Source organism: Oryctolagus cuniculus, chromosome 18, assembly GCF_964237555.1.
Source record: "Oryctolagus cuniculus chromosome 18, mOryCun1.1, whole genome shotgun sequence".
NCBI lineage: Eukaryota > Metazoa > Chordata > Mammalia > Lagomorpha > Leporidae > Oryctolagus > Oryctolagus cuniculus.
Genome location: NC_091449.1, coordinates 16,106,189 through 16,132,568, shown reverse-complemented (window position 1 = coordinate 16,132,568; position 26,380 = coordinate 16,106,189). Strand labels below are relative to the sequence as shown.

At 57.6% G+C, this 26,380-nt stretch overlaps 1 protein-coding gene across 2 annotated transcripts in view; it reads left to right on the top strand.

Annotated features, from left to right (window-relative positions):
- RYR1 (ryanodine receptor 1) overlaps window positions 1–26,380 on the top strand; it is a 108,320-nt gene that overhangs the window by 59,796 nt on the left and 22,144 nt on the right. The window contains 26 exon segments of one of the 2 annotated variants that reach the window (NM_001101718.1): window positions 202–283; window positions 743–873; window positions 2,014–2,346; window positions 3,006–3,246; window positions 5,692–5,779; window positions 5,897–5,989; window positions 6,471–6,485; window positions 7,557–7,727; window positions 9,050–9,109; window positions 9,273–9,410; window positions 9,977–10,089; window positions 10,216–10,312; window positions 10,555–10,661; window positions 12,028–12,079; window positions 12,172–12,240; window positions 13,217–13,316; window positions 13,511–13,590; window positions 13,685–13,761; window positions 14,746–14,819; window positions 15,450–15,467; window positions 16,518–16,598; window positions 20,130–20,218; window positions 20,311–20,439; window positions 20,530–20,634; window positions 22,624–22,705; window positions 24,407–24,594. In NM_001101718.1, coding sequence (NP_001095188.1) covers window positions 202–283; window positions 743–873; window positions 2,014–2,346; window positions 3,006–3,246; window positions 5,692–5,779; window positions 5,897–5,989; window positions 6,471–6,485; window positions 7,557–7,727; window positions 9,050–9,109; window positions 9,273–9,410; window positions 9,977–10,089; window positions 10,216–10,312; window positions 10,555–10,661; window positions 12,028–12,079; window positions 12,172–12,240; window positions 13,217–13,316; window positions 13,511–13,590; window positions 13,685–13,761; window positions 14,746–14,819; window positions 15,450–15,467; window positions 16,518–16,598; window positions 20,130–20,218; window positions 20,311–20,439; window positions 20,530–20,634; window positions 22,624–22,705; window positions 24,407–24,594 — 2,813 coding nt within the window. 2 annotated transcript variants of the gene reach the window in all.

The window sequence follows — 26,380 nt, the reverse complement described above, 5'->3', positions numbered from 1 at the left end:
TGTGGAAGGCACTGTGCTTATCCCATTTTACAGATAGGAAAATAGAGGCTGAGAAAGAGTTGGTCTTGTTCAAGTCACAAAGCTAAAAAACAGGCTGGCCCCTGCTCTTACGCACTTCACTGGCCTAGAGACAAGCGAAATGGGTGGGAGGAAGCCTTGTGGAAGGCACTACCCACCCAGACCCTCTCCCTCCTCCCCTAGTGGATGACGTGCAGGTGTCTTGCTACCGAACATTGTGCAGCATCTACTCTCTGGGGACCACCAAGAACACTTATGTGGAAAAGTAAGTAGAGGGAGCCATAGTTCTGGGCTGCAAATGGACTTGTGGAGAAGGAGACGGGTGGTTGGGGTGGGTGACAGGCCCAGGAGATGGGTGGAATCTCCAAAGACCACCTGTACACGGTGACAGCTGCAGTTCTGCACGGTGGCCACGTGAGGGCGATCATGGGAAGGACAGCCTCGAAGGCGGGGCCCGCCGGGGTTGGGGGCTGGATGGTGCCCCTATGGGTGCTGAGACAGGTGGAGCAAGAGGCCCCTTGGGTAGGGGTGGGGTGGGAGTGGAGCGAGGGGAGGCTGTTGCCCCCACCACATACACAGAGTCACCGTGTTTCTAGCCGCTCAGCTGCATCCATGCACACTGCTCCAAAGGGTCCTGCGAGGAGACCCTCCTGTGGAGGATGGGGCTGGGACCTAGGACCCGGAAGGGGGAGCAGAGAAGGTCACGCTCAGCCCCCTCCTCCAGGCTACGGCCAGCCCTTGGAGAGTGCCTGGCCCGCCTGGCAGCGGCCATGCCTGTGGCCTTCCTGGAGCCTCAGCTGAACGAGTACAACGCTTGCTCCGTGTACACCACCAAGTCTCCCCGGGAGCGAGCCAGTAAGTGGCGTGGGGCTGGGGTGGCTGTCCCCCAGCACGGGGCCCCGGGGACAGGAGTGTGGGCTGATGGGGGCTGTGCTGAGGACCCCCCCAGGGTGCAGTGTTCCACATTCGGGACCCCCAGCGTTTGTGCACGGGGGCATCCCCAGGCTGCAGGGAGAATTAGGAGACCGGGGTACTGGCGCCGCGGCTCACTAGGCTAATCCTCCGCCTTGTGGCGCCGGCACACCGGGTTCTAGTCCCGGTCGGGGCGCCGGATTCTGTCCCGGTTGCCCCTCTTCCAGGCCAGCTCTCTGCTGTGGCCCGGGAGTGCAGTGGAGGATGGCCCAGGTCCTTGGGCCCTGCACCCCAACGGCAAAGGAAGACCTTTCTCTCTGTCTCTCTCTCTCTCACTGTCCACTCCGCCTGTCAAAAAAAATAAATAAATAAAATAAAAAATAAAAGCAAATAAATAAAAAAAGGAGATCGGGGTGGAATTCAGAGCTGTGGGGTGTATTTTGGAGATGGTGATGTTCGAGGGGTCACAGGGACTTTCCAGGATACTTGAGTTTTGGCTAAGGGCTATTGGGTTGTGGAAAGATTAGAGGAAGCCATGGGTTCATTCATTCAACAAGTACACACTGAGTTCCTATGGCGTAGGAGGCACCGTTCTAGACACCTAAGATTCGGTGGTGATCAGACAGAAATCTCGAGGCGGGGGCCCCGGGAATAAGCTCCGGGGCAGGAATCTTGTCTGCTCACTGCCCTGCTCCCAGAACCCAGTGCCTGGCCCACAGCAGGTGCTTGGAGGAGCGAGCGATGGCTGTGTTTGCCACGGTGGCCTGGGGGGTGGGGAGGAAGGAGAAGGCGAAGCTACAGGGGGTTTCTTTGGCGTGTGCTTCAGTGCTGGCCTGGGGGCAGTGGGTCTGGGACGGGGGGTAAGGAGGGGAGATTTTAGGAGTGAGCCTGGAACTCGGGTGAGGTTTTAGGGAGCACACAGGCACGGGGATGTGGTGTTTCAGTGTGAGTTGGGGTAGGTCATTGGTTTGGGGTTGAGATCTGAGACTGGGTGGCGGCCATCCAGTGGTGTCTAACATGTCGTCGGGCACTGAGGTCTGAGAGTGCTAGCTGAGCGCGCTCTGGCCTCCCCCTGCACCCCAGTCCTGGGGCTCCCCAACAGTGTGGAGGAGATGTGTCCTGACATCCCGGTGCTGGATCGGCTCATGGCAGACATCGGGGGGCTGGCCGAGTCTGGGGCCCGCTACACGGAGATGCCGCACGTCATCGAGATCACGCTGCCCATGCTCTGCAGCTACCTGCCCCGCTGGTGGGAGCGCGGGCCCGAGGCGCCCCCTCCCGCCCTGCCTGCCGGCGCCCCCCCGCCCTGCACGGCTGTCACCTCCGACCACCTCAACTCGCTCTTGGGGAACATCTTGCGCATCATTGTCAACAACCTGGGCATTGACGAGGCCACCTGGATGAAGCGGCTTGCTGGTGCGTTGGGGACCCCGGGCCGCGTGCCTAAGGGTGACTCGGAGCAGCCCGAGTTAGTTTTCTCGAGGTCAAAGTGCCAGGGGTCAGCGTCTCAGGCTCACGGGGCCTGGGGTGGCTCAGCTGCTTTCTGGATTCTGGGGCCTTAGAGAGGTTACGTCTGAGCTTAGGAGCTCAGACAGAGGCTGGAGTTCTTTATACAAAGGGTCACAGGGAAAGGTCAGGCGTCAGGGTCTGGCCAGAGGTCGAGAAATGGGTGTTAAAGTTCTGGGATTCCTGGTTCAGAAGTTTGGGATTGGGGTCAAGTTAAGAGATCAGAGGCCAGGGCCTCTAAGAAACTGGGGTCAAAGCCATGTAGTGAGGCAAGAGTCTGGGTACCGAGGGAGTCAGAGGTTAAGGGGGAGGTGTCAGGTGAGGGTTCGGCTGTTGGGGGTCAGAGGTCAGGGTCTCGTGTTGGGCCAGTGTCACAGGATAGGGACTGGCTCACAGGTTCGGTTCAGGATTATGATTAAGACCAGGGCCCAAGGTCGGGAGCGGACCAGAGGAGGAGGGTGCTGGGATCAGGGGTCAGGGGCTGGCTGGGGTCAAGTGATACTGCTGGGTCGGGGGCTCTGTCCGAGATCGGAGGTCAGGCCCCAGCACCCCACCCTGTGCCCCTGCAGTGTTCGCCCAGCCCATCGTGAGCCGGGCGAGGCCTGAGCTCCTGCACTCCCACTTCATCCCCACCATCGGGCGGCTGCGCAAGCGGGCAGGCAAGGTGGTGGCTGAGGAGGAGCAGCTGCGGCTGGAGGCCAAGGCCGAAGCTGAGGAGGGCGAGCTCCTGGTGCGGGACGAGTTCTCTGTGCTCTGCCGGGACCTGTACGCCCTCTACCCGCTGCTCATCCGCTACGTGGACAACAACAGGTCAGCCCCCGCCTCCCCTGGCCCCACTCCTAATTTGCCATGAGCACCCTCCACTTCCTACCTCCCTGTCCCTTCTGGCTCCTACCACCTTGGCCCAGCAGAGCCCAGCCCACTGTGCTGGCTCTTTCCTCTCTGCTCCTTCGAACCCTCTGAGGGGGTTCAGCATCAGCCTTGGGGAGCCCTGTGTTTTCCCTCCAGCACTGTGGCCACAAGGCCAGGGTGGCTAGGGGTGGCCGACTCCTATAGGGAAACCCAGCGGGCAGGCCCTCCTGCAGACAGTCCAGGTCTGGCCAGGTTCATTCCCTCCAGAAACACAGACCTTCAGTCAAAGGACAGCCGCAGGTATCACCTAATCGCTAGGCTCTCCCTGACCTCCCACGCGCTGTGTAAAGAGCGAGTAACCCCTACGTGCAGCCCAATCCAGGGACAGTGAGGAGCTTTCAACTCCAAGCTCCATCCTGGCTGAAACATATTTTAAGGTTGCATCGGGGCTTTGTGATTGATTAGCTATGTCTGCCATGGGAGCAGACATGGAAGTGGTGATGCCATTGCAGGTGTTGATTAAACTTGAACCAACTGCTGCTTAACCCATTCATACATTTTGTCTGCAGAATTATGCTGAAAGAACTGCTGGCTCTCCCTAGACCCGTTCTTAGGGTTAGAGAGACCTAGCAACCGTCAGTTTTACACTCGCCATTTTGTTGGAGGGAAATCTCCACATCTTCCAGGTCTCTGGGCTTGGTTCTAGTTTCTGTCTCCCTTTATGTCAAAGCAGAATGGAAGAGTGGCTGGAGCCTGCACAGCCTGAAGGCTCCACAGGAGTGACCACTCAGAGGAAAAGACTGTGTCTTCCTCCTCCCCTCCCCTCATTTTCATCTTTGAGCTCCCCAGAAGGGGTGTTCTGTGTTTGCTTTAGACTAATGAGCATCTGATTCTGATTCACATGGGGGGGGGGGGGTGGAGGCCGAGCCAGGGAAAGCAGACTGGGGCATACAGGCAGGCCCTGGGGTCTGCCACGCAGTGAAGGTGTGCTGTCTTGATTTTTTTTTTAAAGATTTTATTTACTTAGAGAGGTAGAGTTACAGACAGTAAGAGGGAGAGAGAGAGAGAGAGAGAGAGAGAGAAAGGTCTTCCACCGGCTGGTTCACTCCCCAAATGGCTGCAACGGCTGGAGCTGCGCCGATCTGAAACCAGGAGCCAGGAGCTTCTGCCTGGTCTCCCATGCAGGTGCAGGGGCCCAAGCACTTGGGCCATCTTCTGCTTTCCCAGGCCATAGCAGAGAGCTGGACTGGAAGAGGAGCAGCCAGGACTAGAAATGGTGCCCATATGGGATGCTGGCACTGCAGGTGGAAGATTAACCTTCTTTGCCACAGCGCCAGCCCCCCCCCCTTTTTTTTAAAAAAAAAATTTATGTGAGAGGCAGAGTTAGAGAGAGAGGGAGAGACATAGAGGTCTTCCATTTGCTGGTTTGCTCCCTAAATGTCTGCAACAGCCAGAGCTGTGCCAATCCAAAGCCAGGAGCCAGGAGCTTCTTCCGGGTCTCCCACATGGGTGCAAGGGCCCAAGCACTTGGGCCATCTTCTACTGCTTTCCCAGGCCATAGCAGGAAGCTGTATCAGAAGAGGAGCAGCTGGGGCTCAAACTGGCACCCCTTTGGGATGCCAGCACCGCAGGCAGAGGCTTAACCCGCTACACCACAGCTCCGGCCCTCTGTGTATCTTTCTGATTCCCCCAGTGCTGGACATTTATAGCCTATGCATATGCATTTCTTTGTCACTGCATTCGGCACTGTCAGGAAGAACACAGATTCCATGTCCTCTGCCCTGTAGTTGGTGGCATTCTCTGCAGTTGCGTGTGCTTTGTTTTTTCATCCAGTCCCTCAGCTGGGCAGCTTGGTTGTTTGGTCTCCATCCTTGCGCTCCTGAGTGGGTTTTGCCGGAGGTGGATTCCTGGTGGTTGGGAGTGCTGGGTCAGAGGATGAGAGCAAGCATTTGCTTCCTAGGCATCCAACGAGATATTGTGCAGTGATGCAAGTGGTGGCGGCACACAGCAGTGTGGGTAAAACTCACAGCGTCTTGTCTGTGTGATGCCAAGGACAGACAGAAGGAACTACGGTCGAGAAAAGAGGGCAAGGGTCCTCTTTGGGGAGCAGGTGGGGTGGCTGTAGGGGCACCAGGGTCCACCCGGGAACTTGAGTGCTCTGCTTCTGGACTTGGCCAGTGCTTACACAAGGACCAGTCCATACCTCTCTGTGTGCTGTAGTGCAATAAAAATGTTAGAGCAACTTTTTACAGAACAGGACTAGTCATTTAAACATTTAAAATGTCCATCTGCTTGCCCAAGGAAAGCCCATCCCTCCCACTGATGCCTCCTGGCCCCCCAGCAGGTCCCCTCCCCCGGGGATCCCCGCCCCGCCCCCTCACCAGCCCCTTCCTCTGACCCCAGGGCGCACTGGCTGACGGAGCCCAACGCCAACGCTGAGGAGCTGTTCAGGATGGTGGGCGAGATCTTCATCTACTGGTCCAAGTCCCACGTGAGTCCCCACCCGCCGTGTGTCTCCTCTCCACAAGTGGGGAAGCTGCTGCCTCCGGGGGCCCTCCCTCACCCTGTCTGACCCCCAGCACCGTGTCTCCCCCACCCCTGCCCCCAGAACTTCAAGCGTGAGGAGCAGAACTTTGTGGTCCAGAACGAGATCAACAACATGTCCTTCCTGACGGCTGACAGCAAGAGCAAGATGGCCAAGGTGGGTGCTTTGTTCTGGAGAGAGCACTTAGCAAGAAGGGAGGGTGCACCCTCCAGGGACTCCTGCTGAACCCCTGTGCCCCTGGCAGCCTGTCCTGCATGGGGCACATTCCCTGCAGCCCCCAGAACAGCCCCTCTTCTCCCTCCCCCCATCGGCCTCTTCCCATCTCCCTCCTCTCCAGGCCTATCCCACCACTCCACCTTCCCCCTTCCCAAGGCCACTTGCTTTTCTCCTCTTCCCATTATCCCACCCCCTCACCCCCACCCCCGGGGGCTCTGCCCCTTCCTCTGAGTTGTCCTCTTCAGGGTCCTGAAGACAAAGCCCACCCCCTCCAGCCAGCCCAGGTCCGGACATGCCCAGCGGGGGTGGGGGCATGGGGCCGGGAGAGGACCTGGGGTGTGGACAGTGAGGAGTTGGGTACAGGGTTTTCTGTGGGGCTGGGGTAACCCTTCTTGTCTCTGTCTGCGCCCCGGTGAAGCAGGCGGGAGACGCACAGGTCAGCCCCATGTCTGGGATCTTCTGCATGGCTCTTGACTAATGCCCTCCTACCCCCAGCGCCCAGCCTCTGTTCCTGCCCTTTCCTACCCCTTGTCCTTGGTTCCCAGTCCCCATCCTCCTCTCTTCCTCCTCCCCCACCCCCATCCATTCCCTTCCCAACCCTTCCTCTCCCTCTGTTTTTGGCAAAAATTTTTTTTTTTTTGCTTTGTTACCAAAAAAGGAAAAAAAAAAAAAAGGCAACTCTCAGCTTTCCCAAAGCATCATGGGCTGAGGTCAGGGGATGGGGCGGGAAGGCACGCGGTGCATGGTAGGGGAGGGGAACTCTCACCATGTGGTCATTTACGCTTGGGCTCTGGACCCACACACACTGGGGCCTGGTTCTTGCACTGGTGGTCAGCTGTGGGATCTGGATCCGGCTGAGCCTCTCACGGCCCCAGCCCAGGGCCCTGCGAGGACTTAGGCAGATGCTGCATGTGTGGCCTTCTGCAGTGCCTGGCACGCGGGTCCTGCTCGGTACCGCCAGCCAGCGTGGATGTTGCTCTGGCCGAAGCTTATCACCGGGGCTTCCACTGGCATGACTGGGGTGGCCCGGGACAGGGGTCTACACCCAAGGCTCCAGAACACGGCTGTGGGACGCTGTGCCCCGTGTTTCTGCCTCTAGATCTTTCTAGACTTCTCTTGCGCCTTCTGTCTCCCCATCTTGTCCATCTCCATCTCTCAGTGTCTCTTTTTCTTCCAACTTCTCTCTTCTCTTGGAATTCTTTGTGGATCTGCGTCTTTCATTCATTCTTGGGGACTTGGCCCTGGGATATGAAGTGTGGGGGTGTGCATGATGGGGGTGGGGTTGTACTGGGGAGCCTTTGAAAGGCCCAGAATGTGGGAGACTCTGGCAGAGTTTGGGTTAGAAGTTGGGAATTTGGGTCTGGGAGGGTCGTCAATCAGGGCTCCGCAGGGAAGGAGCAGTAAGGTCAAGGGTAGACACTGAGGATGGGGGTGGGGAGCCTGCTGTCCAGGCTGGGGGCTGCAGTGTGGCTGGTGGGGCTGGCACTGAGCTCTTTGTCCCCCACAGTCGGGCGGCTCGGACCAGGAACGCACCAAGAAGAAGCGCCGGGGGGACAGGTACTCCGTGCAGACGTCACTGATCGTGGCCACGCTGAAGAAGATGCTGCCCATTGGCCTGAACATGTGTGCGCCCACCGACCAGGACCTCATCATGCTGGCCAAGACCCGCTACGCCCTGGTGCCTGCCCAGCCCCTCCCGGGGACCTGCCAAAGCACCCACAGAGCCCCTGGGATCCTACCCAAGCCCCAGAATCCCACCTCCCTGACCCTGAAGCCCCCTGAGCCCACCCCAAAGATGCTAAGGAAACCACTCAAGATCCTGCCACAGCCCTGAGGACCTACAGCCCCTAGCTGGGACCCCACTAAAACCAGAAATGTCACTAACATCACTGGGACCCTGCTGAGCTCTGCAGGACCCCACGGAACCCCAGAACCGTGCCAACCTGCTGATATCTAAGGACCCCCCTGTCATGATACCATGAGCCCCTGAGATGGCTGGAAAGGCCCCCAGAAACCTCTCAGGGTCCCCTCCCCATCCTCTCAGGGCTGAACGCACAGGGTTCCCCCTGAACTCACCTCCTCTGGCCCCTCCCCCTCAACTCTGTTCATGCCCCTCTGAGCTCCCACGGGCTGTCAGGGGTCGAGTGAACCCCTGTAACCCCAAGGAGCCTCCAGGGTCCCAGTGGCCCCCTTTCCAGAATGACACTCAAATCTCTGAGGTCTCAGGAATCTTGGGGTACAACTGTCGCTGCCCCCAAATCTCTTAAGCCCCCTCAGACCCCAGGAGGCCTCCCTTACCCCATTTGTCCCTTGTATGGGACAGCAAGGACCTCCCACCCAGGATCTGTCTCAGCCTTAGGGGCCCTCAGGAGCCCTCCCAAACCCTACAAGCCTCTTCCAGGACCTGGCTAAGCAGCTGACAGCCTGCAGCCCTGCTTTCACGAGGACCCCTCCCCTGAGGCCCCAAAGGCCTCTTCTGGCCCCAGGACGTCAGGCTCTCCCAGCACTTGTGGGGAACCCTCTATAAAGGGCCCTGCTGACCTTGGTCCTAGAGGCCCCCTCCCCTAAAGGATTCCCCCTGCTGACCCCTCCTCTGCCCCCCCAGTCACTTGACTGACCTGCCTGGTCCCCCACGACCTCCAACAGACCCTGCTCAAGCCCTTTACCGCCACCCCCTCTCCAAAGACCCCTAACCCACTCTGGCCCCAGAACGCCCTCCGTGGCCATATCTGATGTTTGATGCTTGGCTCTTGTCGCCCCCTCCCTCTTCTCAGACCCCCATGGGGCCATCGAATCCTTAGTCACCTGCAAGGCCTCCGTGGCCCTGTTGTCCCGTCAGGACACCTCCCTGGCCACTGCCGACCTTGGGTCCTCTCCGTGCCTCTGCATGCTCCCCACACACTCTCCCCGGTCCCCCGGTGGCTAGCCTCGAAGGAGAAGCGGTGTGGTCAAGAGGCAGGCTGCACCTCCGAGTGACCCCGTCTGGCCTTGTCTCCCCAGAAAGACACAGACGAGGAGGTCCGGGAATTTCTGCAGAACAACCTCCACCTTCAGGGAAAGGTGCGCCTCCCTGGTCCGGAACTGCAAGGGGCGGCTGCCGCGGGAGCGCCCAGCACCTACCGGGCATCGGAGGACCTGAACAAGCGCGCGCCCACCGCGGGGGAGCAGGGCGGGACAGGCCGAGGCCAGGGGTGCCTCACGCGGGCTGCGCTGCCTCCCGCAGGTCGAAGGCTCCCCGTCCCTGCGCTGGCAGATGGCGCTGTACCGGGGCCTCCCCGGCCGCGAGGAGGACGCCGACGACCCGGAGAAAATCGTGCGCAGGGTCCAAGAAGTGTCCGCGGTGCTCTACCACCTGGAACAGGTGGGCGGGGCGGGGCCTTGGTCTGTGGGCGGAGCCTTGGGTCTGTGGGCGTGGCCTGGGTGGAGCCTTGGTCTGTAGGTGTGGCATGGGGGTGAAGCCTTGGTCTGTGGGCGGGGTCTGGGTGGAGCCTTTGGTCTGTGGGCGTGGTCTGGGGTGGAGCCTTGATCTGTGGGCGGGACCCAGGTGGAACCTTGAGTTTCAGGCGAGGCTTAGAATGAAACTTGGATCTGGGGGAGGGACCTGGGACTTCATCTCGCCTTTGGGGGCAGAATTAAGGGTCAGAACTTTGGCTTTGGCATGGCAGAGCCTGGGGGAGACGCCGTGAGTCTGTGCGCCGCGACCTGGCTGGGTCTTGGTATTGGGGCTTGGCCCAGGTGGTGTCCCTGAGTTTGTGGGCGGGGCCTAAGATGGAAACAGGTGTGGAGGCGCTGCCAGTGGAGCCCAGGTGTTCCCTCAACCTGTAAGTGCCTTCCCGACTGCAGACCTGGGCAGCTCTACCCCAGGCTGGGAGTGGGCATCCGGCTGGGGCAGGGTCTGGGGGCATGAACGACTCTCCTGCCCTGCAGACCGAGCACCCCTACAAGTCCAAGAAGGCCGTGTGGCACAAGCTGTTGTCCAAGCAGCGCCGGCGAGCCGTTGTGGCCTGCTTCCGAATGACGCCCCTGTACAACCTGCCCACGTAAGGCCCCCAAGGAGGGGCGGTGCGGAGGGTCGAGGGCCAACACGATGGGGTCTCGGGGAAGGCTGGGGGCGGCAGGTTCATGGAGTCGGGGTGTATCTGGGGTGCTAGACCTTTTTCTTGCAGGCACCGGGCCTGTAACATGTTCTTGGAGAGCTACAAAGCCGCCTGGATCCTGACCGAAGATCACAGTTTCGAGGACCGCATGATAGATGATCTTTCAGTGAGCTGGGGCCCACCTGGCGGTGTGGGGCAGGGCTGGATAAGGCTGGAGGCTGGGCTGCCCACAGCACACCTCCAGGGGGCGCCCTTCTCGTGGTGGGGCATAAAAATGCACCCTCTGGCTTGCATAGAACCACCGTGGGTTTAGAATGTGGGAGAAGAGAAAAAACAGTTCAGCAGAGCCGTGGGGGAGATAGGAAAGGATTCTAGAGGCCCCTCCCCCAGTCCCGCCTCTCCCCCCAGAAAGCTGGGGAGCAGGAGGAGGAGGAGGAGGAAGTGGAGGAGAAGAAGCCAGACCCCCTGCACCAGCTGGTCCTGCACTTCAGCCGCACGGCCCTGACTGAAAAGAGGTGAGGCCCCTTCCCTGCCTCGGATGAGCCCAGGACCTGAGAGGGGCCCCCACATTGGCTGCAGGGAGACCCTCTGTCTCAGACCGGCAAGGCCACCATGTCCCATGGCATGTGGGGCTCCCATCACAGACAACGTAGACTGACTGGGCTTTTCCACAAGAAGGTGTCTTCCTCAAACAAGATCAGTGAATTGGGGTGGGGGGCGGGAACCAACATATATGATGATTTCCAACAGATGGACGTGGGGGAAGCTTTTCTAGTTCACTCGAAGGCTTCCTGTGGGCTGATGTCAGTCTTCGGCGTAAATCATAGCCATGGGGAGCTGCTGCCGACGGGCACTGCTTGTCAGGCACATGCTGAGCCCTCGTTCGTCTGCATGCCCCCAGGTAGATGCTGCCATCAGCTCCTTTGTGAGGGCGGGGGAATGGGAACACAGCTGCCTTCCTCCCCAAGGTGACCTCAAGGGCTGCACAGTCCACTGCTGGACAGTGGCTCAGTGACACCAGCGGGGACCCCGGCTCTTCCTAGCTTTCTGTGCTGACAATCCTAGCTCTTGTCTGGTGGTCCCCGGATGGATGCCAAACTTCCAGGCTTCCTGCCACAGGCCAGGCAGAAAAAAAAAAAAAAAAAGGAAAGGCTTTTTTCCTCTCGAAGCAAGAACTCTGGTCTTTTTACCTGCTCTCGTAGGCTTCTGCACGTATCTCATTGGCCACCATGACATCAGGCCACCGCAGCCATTAGGGCCACTGGGAAGTCAAGTGTGCTGGTGCCCATCCTGTGTGCAAATAGTGGTTCTGGGGCTTGGCTATTCAACTGAATCTCAGAGCAAGCTCAAGACACGAGTGCTCACTGTGCCTCAGTTTCCTTGTCTGTAATATGGGGCTACTCACATAGCTACCTAATAGGATGACTGTGAGGACCGATGTGCGCATTTACGTGAAGCACTGAGAAGATGGCCAGAGGGTAAACATGCAGTAGGTGTTGGCTGTTACAGGCCAGGCCCGAGGAGAAGGTGGCCTGGCTGTTAAGCCAACGAGTGGCAAGATGGCCCAGAAGCAGCAGCCTCCCTCCCTGCACCTTAGCCTGTGGGCAGGGGGTGCCTCTCCCAACAGCTCCAAAATGCCCAGGTGAGTTCCACTGGACTGGTGTGGCCCACAGGACCCTCCCTCACCTACTGTGGCCAAGGAGACAGAGACAGAGAGGGAGACAGGGAGGGAGAACTCCTTAGCTCTGCCTGCATCACGTGACTCCCACCTGTACCACACCTGCTGTGGGGAGGGCAGGCTCTCCAAATGGAAACTAGAAGCTGTTATAGGATAGGGGCCTTCTCCCCAGGGCCCTGACTGCCCCCTGCTTCCTCCCTCAGCAAACTGGACGAGGACTACCTGTACATGGCATATGCCGACATCATGGCCAAGGTGAGGCCCTGCCCCCAGGTGCATTGCCCGTCTGCTGAAGGTGGGGCATCGCCTTTGTTCCCCATCACCCTTAACTAATGCCTCCTCCCCAGAGCTGCCACCTGGAGGAGGGAGGGGAGAACGGTGAAGCTGAGGAAGAGGAGGTTGAGGTCTCCTTTGAGGTAGGTGGGACCAGGAGGTCCTGGAGGAAAGGGCTGGGGACCCTGACTCCTGGCAGCTCCTGCTCATTAGCATATCATTAGCATGAGTTCAAAGAGCAGAACCAGACAGTAGGCAGAGAGGCCAAGGCCCCAGAGGTGGGAAGCTCACGGGGAGTGGCAGCCCATGCAGGGTGCCTGGGCCAGCCTTGGGGAGGCATATCAGGGGGCACCTCTCTGTGGAGGTGATGTCTGAGCAGAAGGTAAAAGGAGTGTGCTAGTTGAAGAAAAGGAGAAAGATATTCCACAGGTGGGAGAATAGCGTGTGCAGGGAGAAGGAGGGGGCAAACAGCTTGTTCGCCCTTAAGGCGGGCAGCTGAATTCCCAGCAGAGGAAAACAAGTGTGGAATGGTTACTTAACGATGGGAAAAGTGCATTTATGATGCAGTAATACATGTAGCTCTTTAGGAATCTATGCAGTAACAAGACTTAGCAGTGTGTCCAATAGCTATGACAGTGGAGGAGTGGTGATGCACTTGAGCGCTATCTCAAGGCATCTGTAGCCGCAGCAACATGACACAGAGACCTCTGTGAGCCTCCTCGGTGACCAAACCACAGGTCCTGCCAGTATCGCTGTGACTTACGGCCTCAGTGCCCCCGAAAGGGGAGGCTGCCTTTCCACTTCAGGGTGGTGGACACGGAAGGGTAACTGTGTCCTCACCCAACTGCACAGACGGCCCGGACTCTGTCTGCTGACACCCCCCCCCCCCCCGGAGGTCTGTGGCTCCAGGTTAAGTCTGCTCTGTCCCCGACCCTGATCCGTGTAGATTCTGCCGCATGCCCAGCTTTGGGCTAGGTGTAGACGCAAATCCAGGACGTAAGCCCCGGGGGTGGAGGGGGCTCCCACTTGAAGGAATAAGGCGTGGATGTGGGTGGAGCCAGAGGAAAAGGCCGGCTGGTGAGCCGGGGCGCGCGTGCCCACGGGTCTGCTCTGCCCCAGGAGAAAGAGATGGAGAAGCAGAGGCTCCTCTACCAGCAGTCACGGCTGCACACGCGCGGGGCCGCCGAGATGGTGCTGCAGATGATCAGCGCCTGCAAAGGTGCCCCTCGCCCGTGCACCCTGCTCCTCTGCATGCAGCCCACCCACTCCCCGCGGACCCAGCCGGCACACTTTTCCATTGCTTATGTCGCCCCTGCGTGCCCACCTCTCCTCCTCTCAATCCCTGGGCTGGCCGTTTTCTGGTGGGTGGGACACACTGGACAGACATCTTTCACCCCGGCCCCACCCCGGCAGGAGAGACAGGTGCCATGGTGTCCTCCACCCTGAAGCTGGGCATCTCCATCCTCAATGGAGGCAATGCCGAGGTGCAGCAGGTAACAGAGGCACAGGGGCTTGGGGAGGGGAGCCGCAGAGGGCGGAGGTTCCTGGTGCCCCTCAGCTCCCCTTTCCCTGGTGTTCCCCCTGCAGAAAATGCTGGATTATCTGAAGGACAAGAAGGAAGTCGGCTTCTTCCAGAGCATCCAGGCGCTGATGCAGACATGCAGGTGGGTTGAGTGGTGCATCGCTGGCGAAGCTCTGGTGCGGCTGCACCCACTCCTGGTACTGCTCCCTCCACTCTCTTGGTCCAGGAAGAGACTACCTGGAGTAGCTCAGATAACAGGGGTTTCTTAGGAGTGCTAAAGTGCACTATAAGGGAGGCGGAATGTCTTGGCTTAGGAATGACTTGTAGTCTGGGTTCTAGGTGGTGGAACCAGGAGGGTGTTAAGAATCCCAGCGGGGCTGGCGCCGCGGCTCACTAGGCTAATCCTCCGCCTTGCGGCGCCGGCACACCGGGTTCTAGTCCCGGTCGGGGCACCGGATTCTGTCCCGGTTGCCCCTCTTCCAGGCCAGCTCTCTGCTGTGGCCCGGGAGTGCAGTGGAGGATGGCCCAGGTGCTTGGGCCCTGCACCCCATGGGAGACCAGGAGAAGCACCTGGCTCCTGCCATCGGATCAGCGCGGTGTACCAGCCGCAGCGCGCCGGCCGCAGCGGCCATTGGAAGGTGAACCAACGGCAAAAGGAAGACCTTTCTTTCTGTCTCTCTCTCTCACTTTCCACTCTGCCTGTCAAAAAAAAAAAAAAAAAAAAAAAAAGAAAAAAAAGAAAAAAAAAAAAAGAATCCGAGCGGGACTCAGCCCTGTCTGATGACCTGATGCTGCCTTGTTCACCTCTTGCTGTCAACTGATTTTTTCTACCCCCTATCCCCCTATAGCTTTGGCTAATCCGTAGCTCCTGTTTCCTTGATATTTCACCTTGTACATAATTCATCTTGGCCCTGCCTTATTTCATAGGGCTGGGATGGCGGGGGAGGCATAGGCAGAGGGTGGGGGCCCCGATAGCTTCTTCCAGCCCCTGATTTCCGCATGCCCTTGACTTCTGTGAGTACCTCGTTTCCCATGGCTCTGCAGCAGCCACTGTAGGGCTTGCCAGTCCCTGGATGTGGGGCAGGCAGAGGCCGGATCCCCGCTTCCCTGTCTTCTTTCCCCTCAGCGTCCTGGATCTCAATGCCTTCGAGAGACAGAACAAGGCGGAAGGGCTGGGCATGGTGAACGAGGATGGAACTGGTGAGGCCCTGTCCTGGGCTCCCCGCTCCCTGGGACAGCCTCTTCCTTCAGGATCCACCTCCCCGCCCCTACCACTGCCCGGAGCTCCCTGTGCCCAAGACAGCCCCGCCTCAAGAGCCCCCTGGGATCCCTGTCCCTGCTCCTGCAGTGGCCCCTGGTCCCGCCCTCCCCCATCCCTCCAGGGTCTCACTCCCCATGGCCCCCAGCCTCGGGCGTCACTCTGTCCTGTGTTCTCTGACCCATCACCCCGTGACCCCCGCCCCCCACGTGCCCCAAGTCTCCTGACACCCTGGTTGCTGTTCTCTCATTAATGTCCCTAATCTGGGTTAATCGAGTCTCCTCTTTGCTGTGTTTTGATGCGTCTAACCGTCTACCACCTGGTCCCCACCTGCCTCTCCACCTCTACCTGTCCATCTCTCTCCTCCCTTTCCTTCCTCTTCCTCTGCTTCTGCTGTCACTTCCTCCTCTCTCCCTGGCGAATCCTTCTCACCATCTTGCTCTCTGTGGGTCGTTTCTCCTTCTGTGTCCACATCCCTGACGTGTGCCACTGTGTGTGTTCCCCTGTCTGTCTCCCCATCTCTTTCTCCCTCTTTCTCCTGCTTCCTCCTCCCATCCTGTTGGCTGCCCCAGTCATCAATCGCCAGAACGGTAATTGTCCCAGCCCATCGCCCTTGCCGTGCTGCCGCCACCCCTCCCCTTCTAACCCCCACTCCCCTCCGCCTGGGGGCTGAGGATCTGGGACGTCACGGAGGGACCGCCCCTCCAGTGGGTGCGAGTGCGAATCTTGAGATCCAGAGTCCAAAAACCTGATTCCAGGCTCAGTGAGCCACTGACAGCTAACACATGGGGCCACGTGCAAGTGTCTAACCTTCCCCAAGCCCCCATATGTAAAACAGAAGCTGCAGACGGAGGCCCAGACCTTTGTCCAGCTGAGAGTTCGCGGACTTCCACGCCCAGATTCGAAGCCCCCGGGTGGGGTGATCCCCGATCCCACCTTCTTGGCTCTTTGCGCTCCAGCCTGATTGGTTGGTCAGCAGTTCCCATCCACCAATCCGGATTGGTTGCTTCTAGCATCCACTCTGATTGGTGTGTGCCTGCTCTGGTTGGCCCATTCACAGCCTAGTCTCCTCCCCTGTGGTCGCCATGACGGCCATTTCCATGCCCCTTCTGATTGGCCCACGTTTACTGCCCCTGCCCCTTGCTTCTCCTGCATTGGCTGCTTGTGAGGCTTCTGAGCCAGTTGGCTGGCTTTCAGTCCCCATCTCTTATCCCAGCCCATGCCCCATCCTTGCTCAGAGCCTTTGTGTGAAAGTGACCCTGACCCCCGTAATCCATTAACCCCATGGCCTGGTGGGGGGTACTGAGTGCGGTATCAGCAGCCTGAACATCTGTGGGGTCAGTGGACCCTCCCGAATGTCACACGAGTGGCGACATCAGAGGGACACAGATGCTGTAGAAAGACACTTGAGGCCCTAGCTCCATGACTCAGGGCTCCGTGTGCTGATGTCCTGGACTTTGAGGTCAAGAGCCTTGGTGTCATGGATGCCCATGACCTCACAGTGTCTTTGAAGCGGTGGCTGCTCCTCCCAGCACCCCGTGCTTCGTGCATGCATGTGCGGTGTGCATGGGCAGTGTGCATGCGTGTGCTGTGCCCTGCACTTCTGAGCCCTCACGGGCCTGCCCCTCCATCCTGCCCAGGAGAGAAGGTTATGGCCGATGACGAATTCACACAAGATCTGTTCCGATTTCTGCAGCTGCTCTGTGAGGGGCACAACAACGGTGAGGAAGGGGGCATGGGGGGAGGGGGGAGGGGGAGGGTTGTGGTCAGCCTGGGGGGTCGCCTCCAGCTGCCTCCATCAGTGATGGCAGTGAGGGCTCCCAGCCAGCCAGTGTCGTCCTCCTGCATGTCCATGTTTCAAAGCTGCCACAGGCCACTCCCCTGCTGGATTTCTGGACCCCATACTCTCTGCTTCACTTTCCCCTCCTCTGACCCAGTCCAATTCCTCACAAGCAATTTACCAAGAAAACAATTTGGCCAAAAAGCAACTTGCCCAAATGGGCAGTTGGTCACGCACCATTTTCCCACAGGTGTTTTGGAGCAGATGCCCAAGTTCAGTACATGTGGTGGATTTCTGTACTGTCCCAAAAAACGTGCCTGGCATTTTAAACAGAATCTATCAGAATCACTGGTTTGCTTACGGATACCTTGCCAGGAGGAAACCCTACATATCCTTTCCTACCTTCAGTGAGAGTTCTCAGAACTTTCGCTCTGGTTCAGGCCATTTAACACACTCAGTAATGACATAGCGAGTTCATCAAAGGCAGCACCGATGAGAACATGTAACCTCGCAGGCTCACATAGTTACTGTATTAAAGGGATATCAAAGTTCCGTCCCACAAAAATTCCGCCCCGTGCCATTTCCTATCACCAGGGTGTACAGACCCAAGGCTGTGGTTCTGACACTTAGCAGGCGATTATGAAACCACAGACTACCTGGAAATTAACTCTCATGACAAGAAGTGAAGTAATTAGAACTCTAACCTCCAGCCTTCCCCGCACTTAGCTAGTGCTCATTAAGGTCACTGATTTGTAATTCTCTTTCATCTTCACTCTTCAGTGAAGTAGGAAGCATAACCATTGCTTTGCATTTGCAAAAGCTCTTGGATCCACACCTACTGCTTCTTCAAGTCTTATGAAATACTTTTGTGCCACATGACTTTTTAAAATATTTATTTATTTGAAAGGCAGAGTTACGGAGTTTCGTAGAGGCAGAGGCAGAGGCATCCACTGGTTCACTCCTCAGTTAGCCGCAACAGCCAGAGTTGGGCTGATCCAAAGCCAGGAGCCAGGAGCTTCCTCCAGGTCTCCCATGTGGGTGCTGGGGCCCAAGGACTTGGACCATCTTCTGCTTTCCTGGGCCATAGCAGGGAGATGGTTTGGAAGCGGAGCAGCCGGGACTCAAACTGGTGCCCACATGGAATGCCAGCGCTACAGGCAATGACTTTACCTGCTACGCCACAGCACCAGCACCGCCACATGAATTTTTCTTCTTTTTTTAAATGATTTATTTGAAAGGCCAAGAGTTACAGAGAGGCGGAGAAAGGGAGGGAGGAGAGAGAGATCAGTCTTCCATCTGCTGGTTCTCTCCCCAAATGGCCACAATGGCTGGAACTGGGCCAATCCAAAGCTAGGAACCAGGAGCTTCTTCTGGGTCTCCCACGCAGGTTCCAGGCCCAAACACTTGGGCCATCTTCTACTGCTTTCCCAGGCACATTAGCAGAGAGCTGGATCAGAAGTGGAGCAGCCGGGACTTGAACCAGCACCTAAATGGGATGCTGACACTGCAGGCCATAGCTTTACCCACTATGCCACAGCACCCGCCCTATTCTTCCTTCCTTCCTTTTTTTTTTTTTTTAATTATTTATTTCAAAGGTAGAGTTACAGAGAGAGGGAGGGAGGGAGAATCAATCAGTCTTCCATCTGCTGGTTCACTCCCCAGATGGCCACAATGGCCAGGACTGGGGCTGGGCGAGACTGAAGCCAGGAGCCTGGAACTCCATTGAATCTACTACGTTGTTGGCAGGCACCCAAGCACTGTGGCGTGTTCTGCTGCCTTCCCAGATGCATTAGCAGGGAGATGGATCAGATGTGGAGCAACCAGGACTCGCACTGGCACTCATGTGGGATGCGGGCATCTCAGGTGGCAGCTTAACCTGCTGGACCACAACACCAGCCCTAGATTTTTCATTCTAACTCTGCCTGTCAAAAACAAAACAAACAAACAAAAAAATTCAGGCTCCTAATTTTGTGGTTCTGGAGTGGGGCCCAGGAATTTGCATTTCTGACAGGTTCAGGGAGATGTGATGCTGCCGGTCTGGGGACCACACTCTGAGAACCACCACCCTGGAGGGCAGTTCGCACCCACTGAGCACTTATGTACGCAGGAGCTGTCCTCAATTCTTCACGGGTGCAAGATAATTCAGACTTCAAAACGGAGACCCACAAAGTAGGGCCTGTTGTGACTCCCATGTTACACAGGGAGAAAGCTGAGGTGCTGTCTGTGCCACACAGAGGCACTGACTTGCTTGAGATCACACAGCCAAGTCCTAACCATCTTCCAGATCTTAGCTCTGAGAGGCCCCCTCCTCTGGGGAGCCTTCCCTGACCACCCGGGTGGGGCCAGGCATCTCTGGATTCCTCCAGCCCCCGGGTGTTACAGCTATGACCATCTGCCCCAGCCGCACTCTCTGTGTTGATTGTCGTCATTATTCTAGAACTTGCTAAAGTACCCATCACTGAGTTTTAACGGTTGTCAGTTTCTGCCACAGAACAATGTTTTTCCAGCAGTGGGAACCAAGCCATCAAAGGGCTGTGACTCAGTTTACTGCAGAGGTTCTCACGCATCAGCCTGCCAGGGAAGCCCCCATTTCACTCCCAGAGATTCTCATTTTATCGATTTGTCGCAGGACCTCAGCCTTTGGGCTTTGAAGGCCTCTGGTGATCCAAAGTGCAGCCAAGGTTGAGCAGTCAGGAGCTGCAAACTGAGTGGGCTATGGTTGGAATGGCTTCACGGTTGGCGAAGACCGTGCAGGACAGAACATATTAGAACGCATGGCGCGTGTGACACTTCTGTCTCGGTATATGTGGGTGTCCCTGCACACTGAACACGTGTCCTGTGTCTCAGTGTAATGTGGTTCCCACCAGATTGCAGTTAGGAAAGCTTGAAACATTACAAGAATATATTTTCTTTTCCTACTATGTTCCTATAGCCTACAGCAATGCCTGGCACATAGTAGGCACCCAACAAATGTGTGCCAAAGAATAAGCAACAGTCTTTATCTCTTATTAGCATATAGCGTGCTTGATAAAAGTAGAATGAATAACTGCACAAATAAATGACAAACCTTTATCTGCTTTGGCCTCTAGTGGGTGCTCAACTGTTGGATTAATGAATGCGTGACCTCTCTTCCATCTTCCCCAACACGTAGTAGACATTCAATACAATGTTTTGGAAATAAGTGGAGGGCTGAGTCTCTAGTCTCGCAGTTACACAGTGCTCAGTGACTGTCCACTGGGGGAATAAAAGAATGAAGTCACAGATGCTTCCCCACATCCGGCACATAGTAGGCTTTCAATAGTCATGTTGTTAGATAAACGAGTAAGTGACCCCCCTTCTTCCTCTGACACATGATGAGCGCTTGATGGTTACTAAATAAATTATTATATGCCTTTGGCATCCAATAGGCACTCAATAGATACACACACACACGGTGAGGACCCTGTGAGCGAATGACTTTTCATCTCCCTAGATTTCCAAAACTACTTACGGACACAGACGGGCAACACCACCACGATTAACATCATTATCTGCACAGTGGACTACCTCCTGCGGCTGCAGGTGAGGCTGAGAGCCCGCCCAGGTGCCCGGAGGGGGTCTGCGGGGCCAGGGCCAGCGCCGGCCCCCCACACCCTGCCTGCCCCTCCCCCCAGGAGTCCATCAGCGACTTCTACTGGTACTACTCCGGCAAGGATGTCATTGAGGAGCAGGGCAAGAGGAACTTCTCCAAGGCCATGTCCGTGGCCAAACAGGTGTTCAACAGCCTCACCGAGTACATCCAGGTAAGGCTGGCCGGCTGGCTGGGGCGAGGCGGGGCGGGGCCAGCCCGCATCCCCGCCCGCCCTGGGGCTCACGCAGCCCCCTGCCCCTAGGGCCCCTGCACCGGGAACCAGCAGAGCCTGGCTCACAGCCGCCTCTGGGACGCCGTGGTGGGATTCCTGCACGTGTTTGCCCACATGATGATGAAGCTCGCTCAGGTTCGAGCCCCCCTGTTCGCCTAGCTGCCCCTGACCGTCGCCCCAGCGGCCGTCTGCCTCCAGCTCTTGCCGGGTCGCCCAGACTCTCCCCTCAGTCCCTCCTGGCGTGCTCCGTGTCGCTTCCCTGCCCTCAGCAAAGTCCATCTTCCTCCTGGGTTGGCTTTCTGCGTGGCCCCGCCCCCCCAGCTGCCCCGACCAATCAGCTGGTCTCCCACCTGCACGGCCACTGGTCGGACTGCCGGGCCACGCCCCCTGCAGCCCGAGCCCCTCTAACATTGATCATGTCATTTTGTCTCTGATGAGGTCACTTCCGCTTCAGAGCGCCCCCCGGGGACGGGGAAGGGGGGCGGGCCTCTGGGCCAGGGCTGGCGGCTGAGGAAGTTTCTGGTGTTTTCTATCCTGCGTGCGGCAGATGACGCCCAGCTCGGGCATCCACGATGTAAGGTCCTTGTGGAGCCCCATGCCCCCCTTTCCCCGCCGCCGCATCCCTTGGCGGCCTTGGCGTTTGCTGAACGCGTCCCCGTCTGCTCTGCTTCTGTCCGGCCGCCATGTTGAGCGCGACGTCCAGGGAGGCATGGGCCTCGCCTGGGCCGAGTTATTGGTGTGATTGTTACAGTGGCTTCCAGCAGATGGCAGCGAAGTATTCCGTATACTACAGCTGCCCCGCAGGCCCTGTCTTGAGGGAGCCTTTTTCTAATTCTGCCCCCACTCCCTCCCCCGGGGGGAGCTGGCGGACACCCTTTCTGACGTCATCAGTTCCTCCGGCGTTGGCGCAGTAGAACCCGTGCCCCTGGGGGATGTCCATCTGGCAACAGAGGCTTCCAGGTTCTGCAGCGCTGATTTCGGCCGTGGTCTGGGGACCCGGGTTCCCAGGGCTGGACATCTGACGCAGAAAGTGGGGTGGTGCCGATTTGCCGGTTCGCATTCACAGACGTGGGGCTGACAGCCACGTCAGCAGCAGTCCCCCACGTGCTCGGCTTCATTTGCAAGCAGGCGTCCCTCACAGGCTGGCCAGAACCGTACTTCAGGTCCCCACTCCAGGGGGAAGAGAACCCCTCTTTCCTAGGCTCAGAAAAAGACTGGAGACTCTGAATGGGCCGTTTGTGTCACATGCTCCTCCCTGAGCCAATCGCTGTAGCTAGGGGAGAACAGCTCTGATTGGCCAGGCCTGGTCAGAGCTCCACCCCCCGGGCTGGGAGGCGGGGCTTAACTGAGTAGACTGCAGAGGGAAGCAGCGGACTGGGTCCTGCGCAGGTGCAGAGCGCGCAGGCGCCCACCCGCCCACCCGTGTTGCACTTCGAGGTCCTGGAATGTGGGGTCTTAGCGTGTGGGACTCCGGAGCTGTGGCAGTGTGTGGGGCTGAGTCAGCCTCTCCTAGAACCGGCCTGGCGGCGTAAGGAGCTTGCGTCCCATCGAGGCGCTGCTCTGGCCCCTCCCTCTCCACTTGATTAGGTGCACCCGTTTGAAATCGCCACTTAGGGAGTCAAACACGACCGCACAGGGGCAGCTGTATGGGCCTCAGCCTAATGCAACGTCGCGCGGTTCTGAGGGTCCCACACGTGGCTGTGGCGGGCGAGGCCATGCCCTCCCTGGAGCCTCCCCAGAGGCTCAGTCAAGAGCACGGCTGCCCCTAGCCGCCTCCTGAGCCCATCACGTGTCAAGCCCCCACCCCAGATCCCCGTCTCTGTGTCTGTGTCTGTGTGGCTGTCCCCGCCCCAGTGTCTGCTCTCCAAGCCCCCCCCCCCAGCCACACCCCTCGCAGGGCCCTCTTCCCCGGAAGTGCCAACCCCACCCCCCAATCTTGTCTCTCTGCACCTTGCCTTGCTTCCGAGGAGCATGTCTGGACTCAGGTCCCCTCGGAGGTAAGAGGGGAGAGGAAGGGGGTCTTAGGCCGTGCTGGGGGAAGTGCGGGGGGCGGCAGCAGCCGGCGGTCGGGGAGGCGTCTCTGCAGAGAGCCAGGCCTCACCGAGCGGGGGCCGGGGTCTCTAGGACTCGAGCCAGATCGAGCTGTTGAAGGAGCTGCTGGACCTGCAGAAGGACATGGTGGTGATGCTGCTGTCCCTACTGGAAGGTACCGCGGGCGGGGGCAGTGCCGAGATTCAGACAGGCCAAGAACGGCCCTGCCAGACCCGGGAGACCCACCCTCAACCTCCAGCCTCATGTTGGGGTCAAAGGTTGTGATTTGTAATAAGGAGCTCAGCGGCCTACCCGTGCCCGTCTGACCCTGCATCCTCAGAGAAATCCTAACACGCTGGGGCCTGTACCTTTGTACCTCTTTCATATTCAGTTTTTTTTTAATTCCCTAAATGTATCAGTTAGCTTTTGCTGCATAACAAATATCCCCCAACCTTAGCGACTGAAAACCACATTGTTACTAAGTAATAAAAACAGTCTAAGACTTTTCTCCATAGGGTTCATAAACAGCATCCAGTCATGCCCTGCCGTGGTGGCACAGTGCTCCATCCTGTGGTGCACAGGAACTCATTTAACTAAGCCCCGATGGGTGGACATTCAGGGTTTTGTTTTTTAACGTTGCTTTTACAAGCAATGTTGCAATGAATGATCCTACATCGTTTCATTTTTAATTTTTGGTCATTAGCTTTTAAAAATCAGGTTACCGTTAAACATCAACATTTCCAGCTTTTCTTGAAAAACTGAGAGTCAGTGGCGCTAGGCCTACCTTCTCATGGGGCAAAAGTCAGCTGGAGTGGGTTCAGTAACTCAGTTATGTCAGGGTTAAATCTGCAGAGGTCGATGCCTGCACTGGGCTTGTATCACAGAATGCCCTTGACTTGTGGGGCGTAGGCACTGAAGTGTTTCCAGGGAAGTTACCCTTCATGCACCTGACTCTCAGATGGTTTAAGGACGAACACAGACACACACACACACAAACACACATACGCACACACAAACACACATACACATGCATGTATACACACATGCACACACATATACATATGTACACAATACATATATACAAACATGCACATATGCACATAACATGTACACACATACACAAACACACATATACACACAAACACATATACACACACAAACACACATACACATATACACACATACATACATGCACATACACACATACATATATGCACGTATACACACATACACACACAGAATCGCAGAGCAAAGGTGGCGAAGTGTAAACAGTTGGTGAAGCTGACTGTCTGAAGTTTCTTCGCACTGTTCTTGCACTTTTATATAAATTGGAAATTACATTAAAAGGCACGAAAATAAGCTGGAGCCAAGCTTCAGTCACTGCCTTTAGAGGAACGCAAGGAGCCTGGTTTGCCACAGTCTCTGCCTCGCCCTGCTGTCTCGCCTTGGGCCTGCCTCACTCGTGCGCCTGCCTGACCTCAGTGCACAAGCAGAAGTTCCCACTGTGCAAGCTCTGAGGTGGTGCCGCGCTGTTCAAATCCTCCTCGCCCCGACTGGCCACGTGACCTTGAGCGTGGGACTTCCTCTGAGTTCTTTCCCCCTCTGTAAAAGGGAGAGTACCACCTCCCTCCCCGGTTGCCATGACGCCATGCCTGGCCCCTCCCTCGAGCATACAGCATCGTTCCCTTCAAGGATTTCCCCCGGTGGTGAGGGAGGTGGGCAAAGACAGTGCCAGCAAGGTTTGCACGTGATGCTGCCCAGAGAGCCCTCTGCCAGCGTGGGGACCCTCGGGAGCCCTGGGAGGCTGTGGAGCTGGAGAGGGAGGCAGCCTGGTGGGCGGCTCTGCTGGGCCGCACTGACCTGGGCCCGCCCGCAGGGAACGTGGTGAACGGCATGATTGCCCGGCAGATGGTGGACATGCTGGTGGAGTCCTCGTCCAACGTGGAGATGATCCTCAAGTTCTTCGACATGTTCCTGAAACTCAAGGACATCGTGGGCTCCGAGGCCTTCCAGGACTACGTCACCGATCCCCGTGGCCTCATCTCCAAAAAGGACTTCCAGAAGGTGGGTGCTGCGCAGCAGGTGGGCTCAGGCCCCGGGGCGGGGGAGGGGTTGCCGTGTGCTGAGGGTCCCTTCCCTGGCTGCCTTCTCCACGCACCTCGTTTCCTCGTCCCCGGACTTGTCCTGGGGATGAAATTCATTAACACAAATGCGAGCCATAGTTGCTTCTTTCAGCATTAAAGGTGACATCAGTGCCATCGGATGATAGGGATCAGTTATTCAATCGACAGACAATTACTGAGTTTATTCTCTGCGCTGGACCTGTCTTGGCCCCATGCACCCAGCAATGTCCAAGAAAGACACAGTGCTGCCTTCCTAGAGCTTATAGTCAAATTGATTCCGTTTTCACGTGTGAAAGAAGTTGTTTTCTCTGCCAAGAATCAAACTCAGGACTGGGAGTGTTTAGGAACCCTGTGTTTGCAGCTTGAGTGATCAGGAGCTGGGCCACTGTAGGGGTGGATAGTGCAGGGGTTGGAGGGAAGCCGGAGCCAGCTTCACCCAGGAGTCCCGCACCCTCTGCCTGGCGCTCCCCTTGCAGCTCTGCCGTCTCTCCTTACGCAGCCCCAGGCGAGTCGCCGTCTTCTGTGAGCCTTGGGTTGCTGCTCTGCAAAATGGGGCTGGGCCACAGCCTTTGGCCTTGAGGTCCCAGTGCTGGTTGGGACACCCACAGCCCGTATTAGAGTGCGTAGACTTCAGTCCTGGCTCTGCTGCCTCTTCCAGCCTCCTGCTCATGCCCACTGTGGGGACAGCAGTGACGACTCTCGTGGCTGGATCCGACACCCACACGGGAGACCCACACCGAGTTCCCAGCTCCTGCTTTCCCCTCCCCCTCCTGCCCCCCTCTCCCTTCCCTTCCCCTTCCTCTCTGCCTACCTTCAAGTTCTGGCTCTGCTTCCAATCCCACTTCCTGCTAGTGTGCAACCCGGGAGGCCCAGGTACTTGGATCCGGGGCAGTTACTGTGTGCAGCGGGTTATTCCTGCATCCCGTATCAGAATGCTGGGTCCTGTCCCTGCTGCTTGACTTCAGATCCAGCTCTCTGCTGATGCACCCTGGCCAGCAGCAGAAGATGGCCCAAGTTCTTGGGCCCCTGTTGCCAACATGGGAGACCTGAATGGAGTGCCTGGCTCTTGGCTTTGGCCTGGCCCAGCTTTGGCTGTTCTGGCCATTTGGGGAGCAAACCAGCAGATGGAAGATTTTCCTTCTCTCTCTCTCTCTGTGGCACTCTGCCTTCCAAATAAATAGTAAATCAAATTGTTTAAAGTGCTTGGGCACCTGCCACCTGCCACCTGCCACCTGCGTAGGAAACCCAGGTTGTGTGCTGGGCTCCTGGCTTCTGCTTTGCCCAGCCCAGGCTATTACTGGCATTGGGGAAGCAGCAGATGGGCAATCCCTCTCTCTATCTCTTACCCTCTGACTTTCAAATAAATAAAAAGCGAAGGTAAAAGTGAAAAGACAAACAAACAAGTAAAAGGAGCTGTAAAGGGGGATGGGCGGAGTGGGGGGCAGTGCCTGCAAGACACAGGCATGAGCCCTGGGGTGCTGCCGCCCAGTCCTCCCCACCAGCGTCCTGTTCACCTTTTCATTTGAGGACACTGCAGGCTCTTCTAGAGCAGCTGCCTGAATGGCTCGGAGACTTCGGCCGTGCCCGCCCCCGCTGCGGGGTTGCTGCCCATTCACCACAGCGCTTCCCGCACACTTTCCCTCAACCCCTAAACACGCAGGTGTGTGCCTCCCAGGAACGAGCAAGCAAACTCCTCTCACTTAACTGCAGCGCCATTATGCAGATCA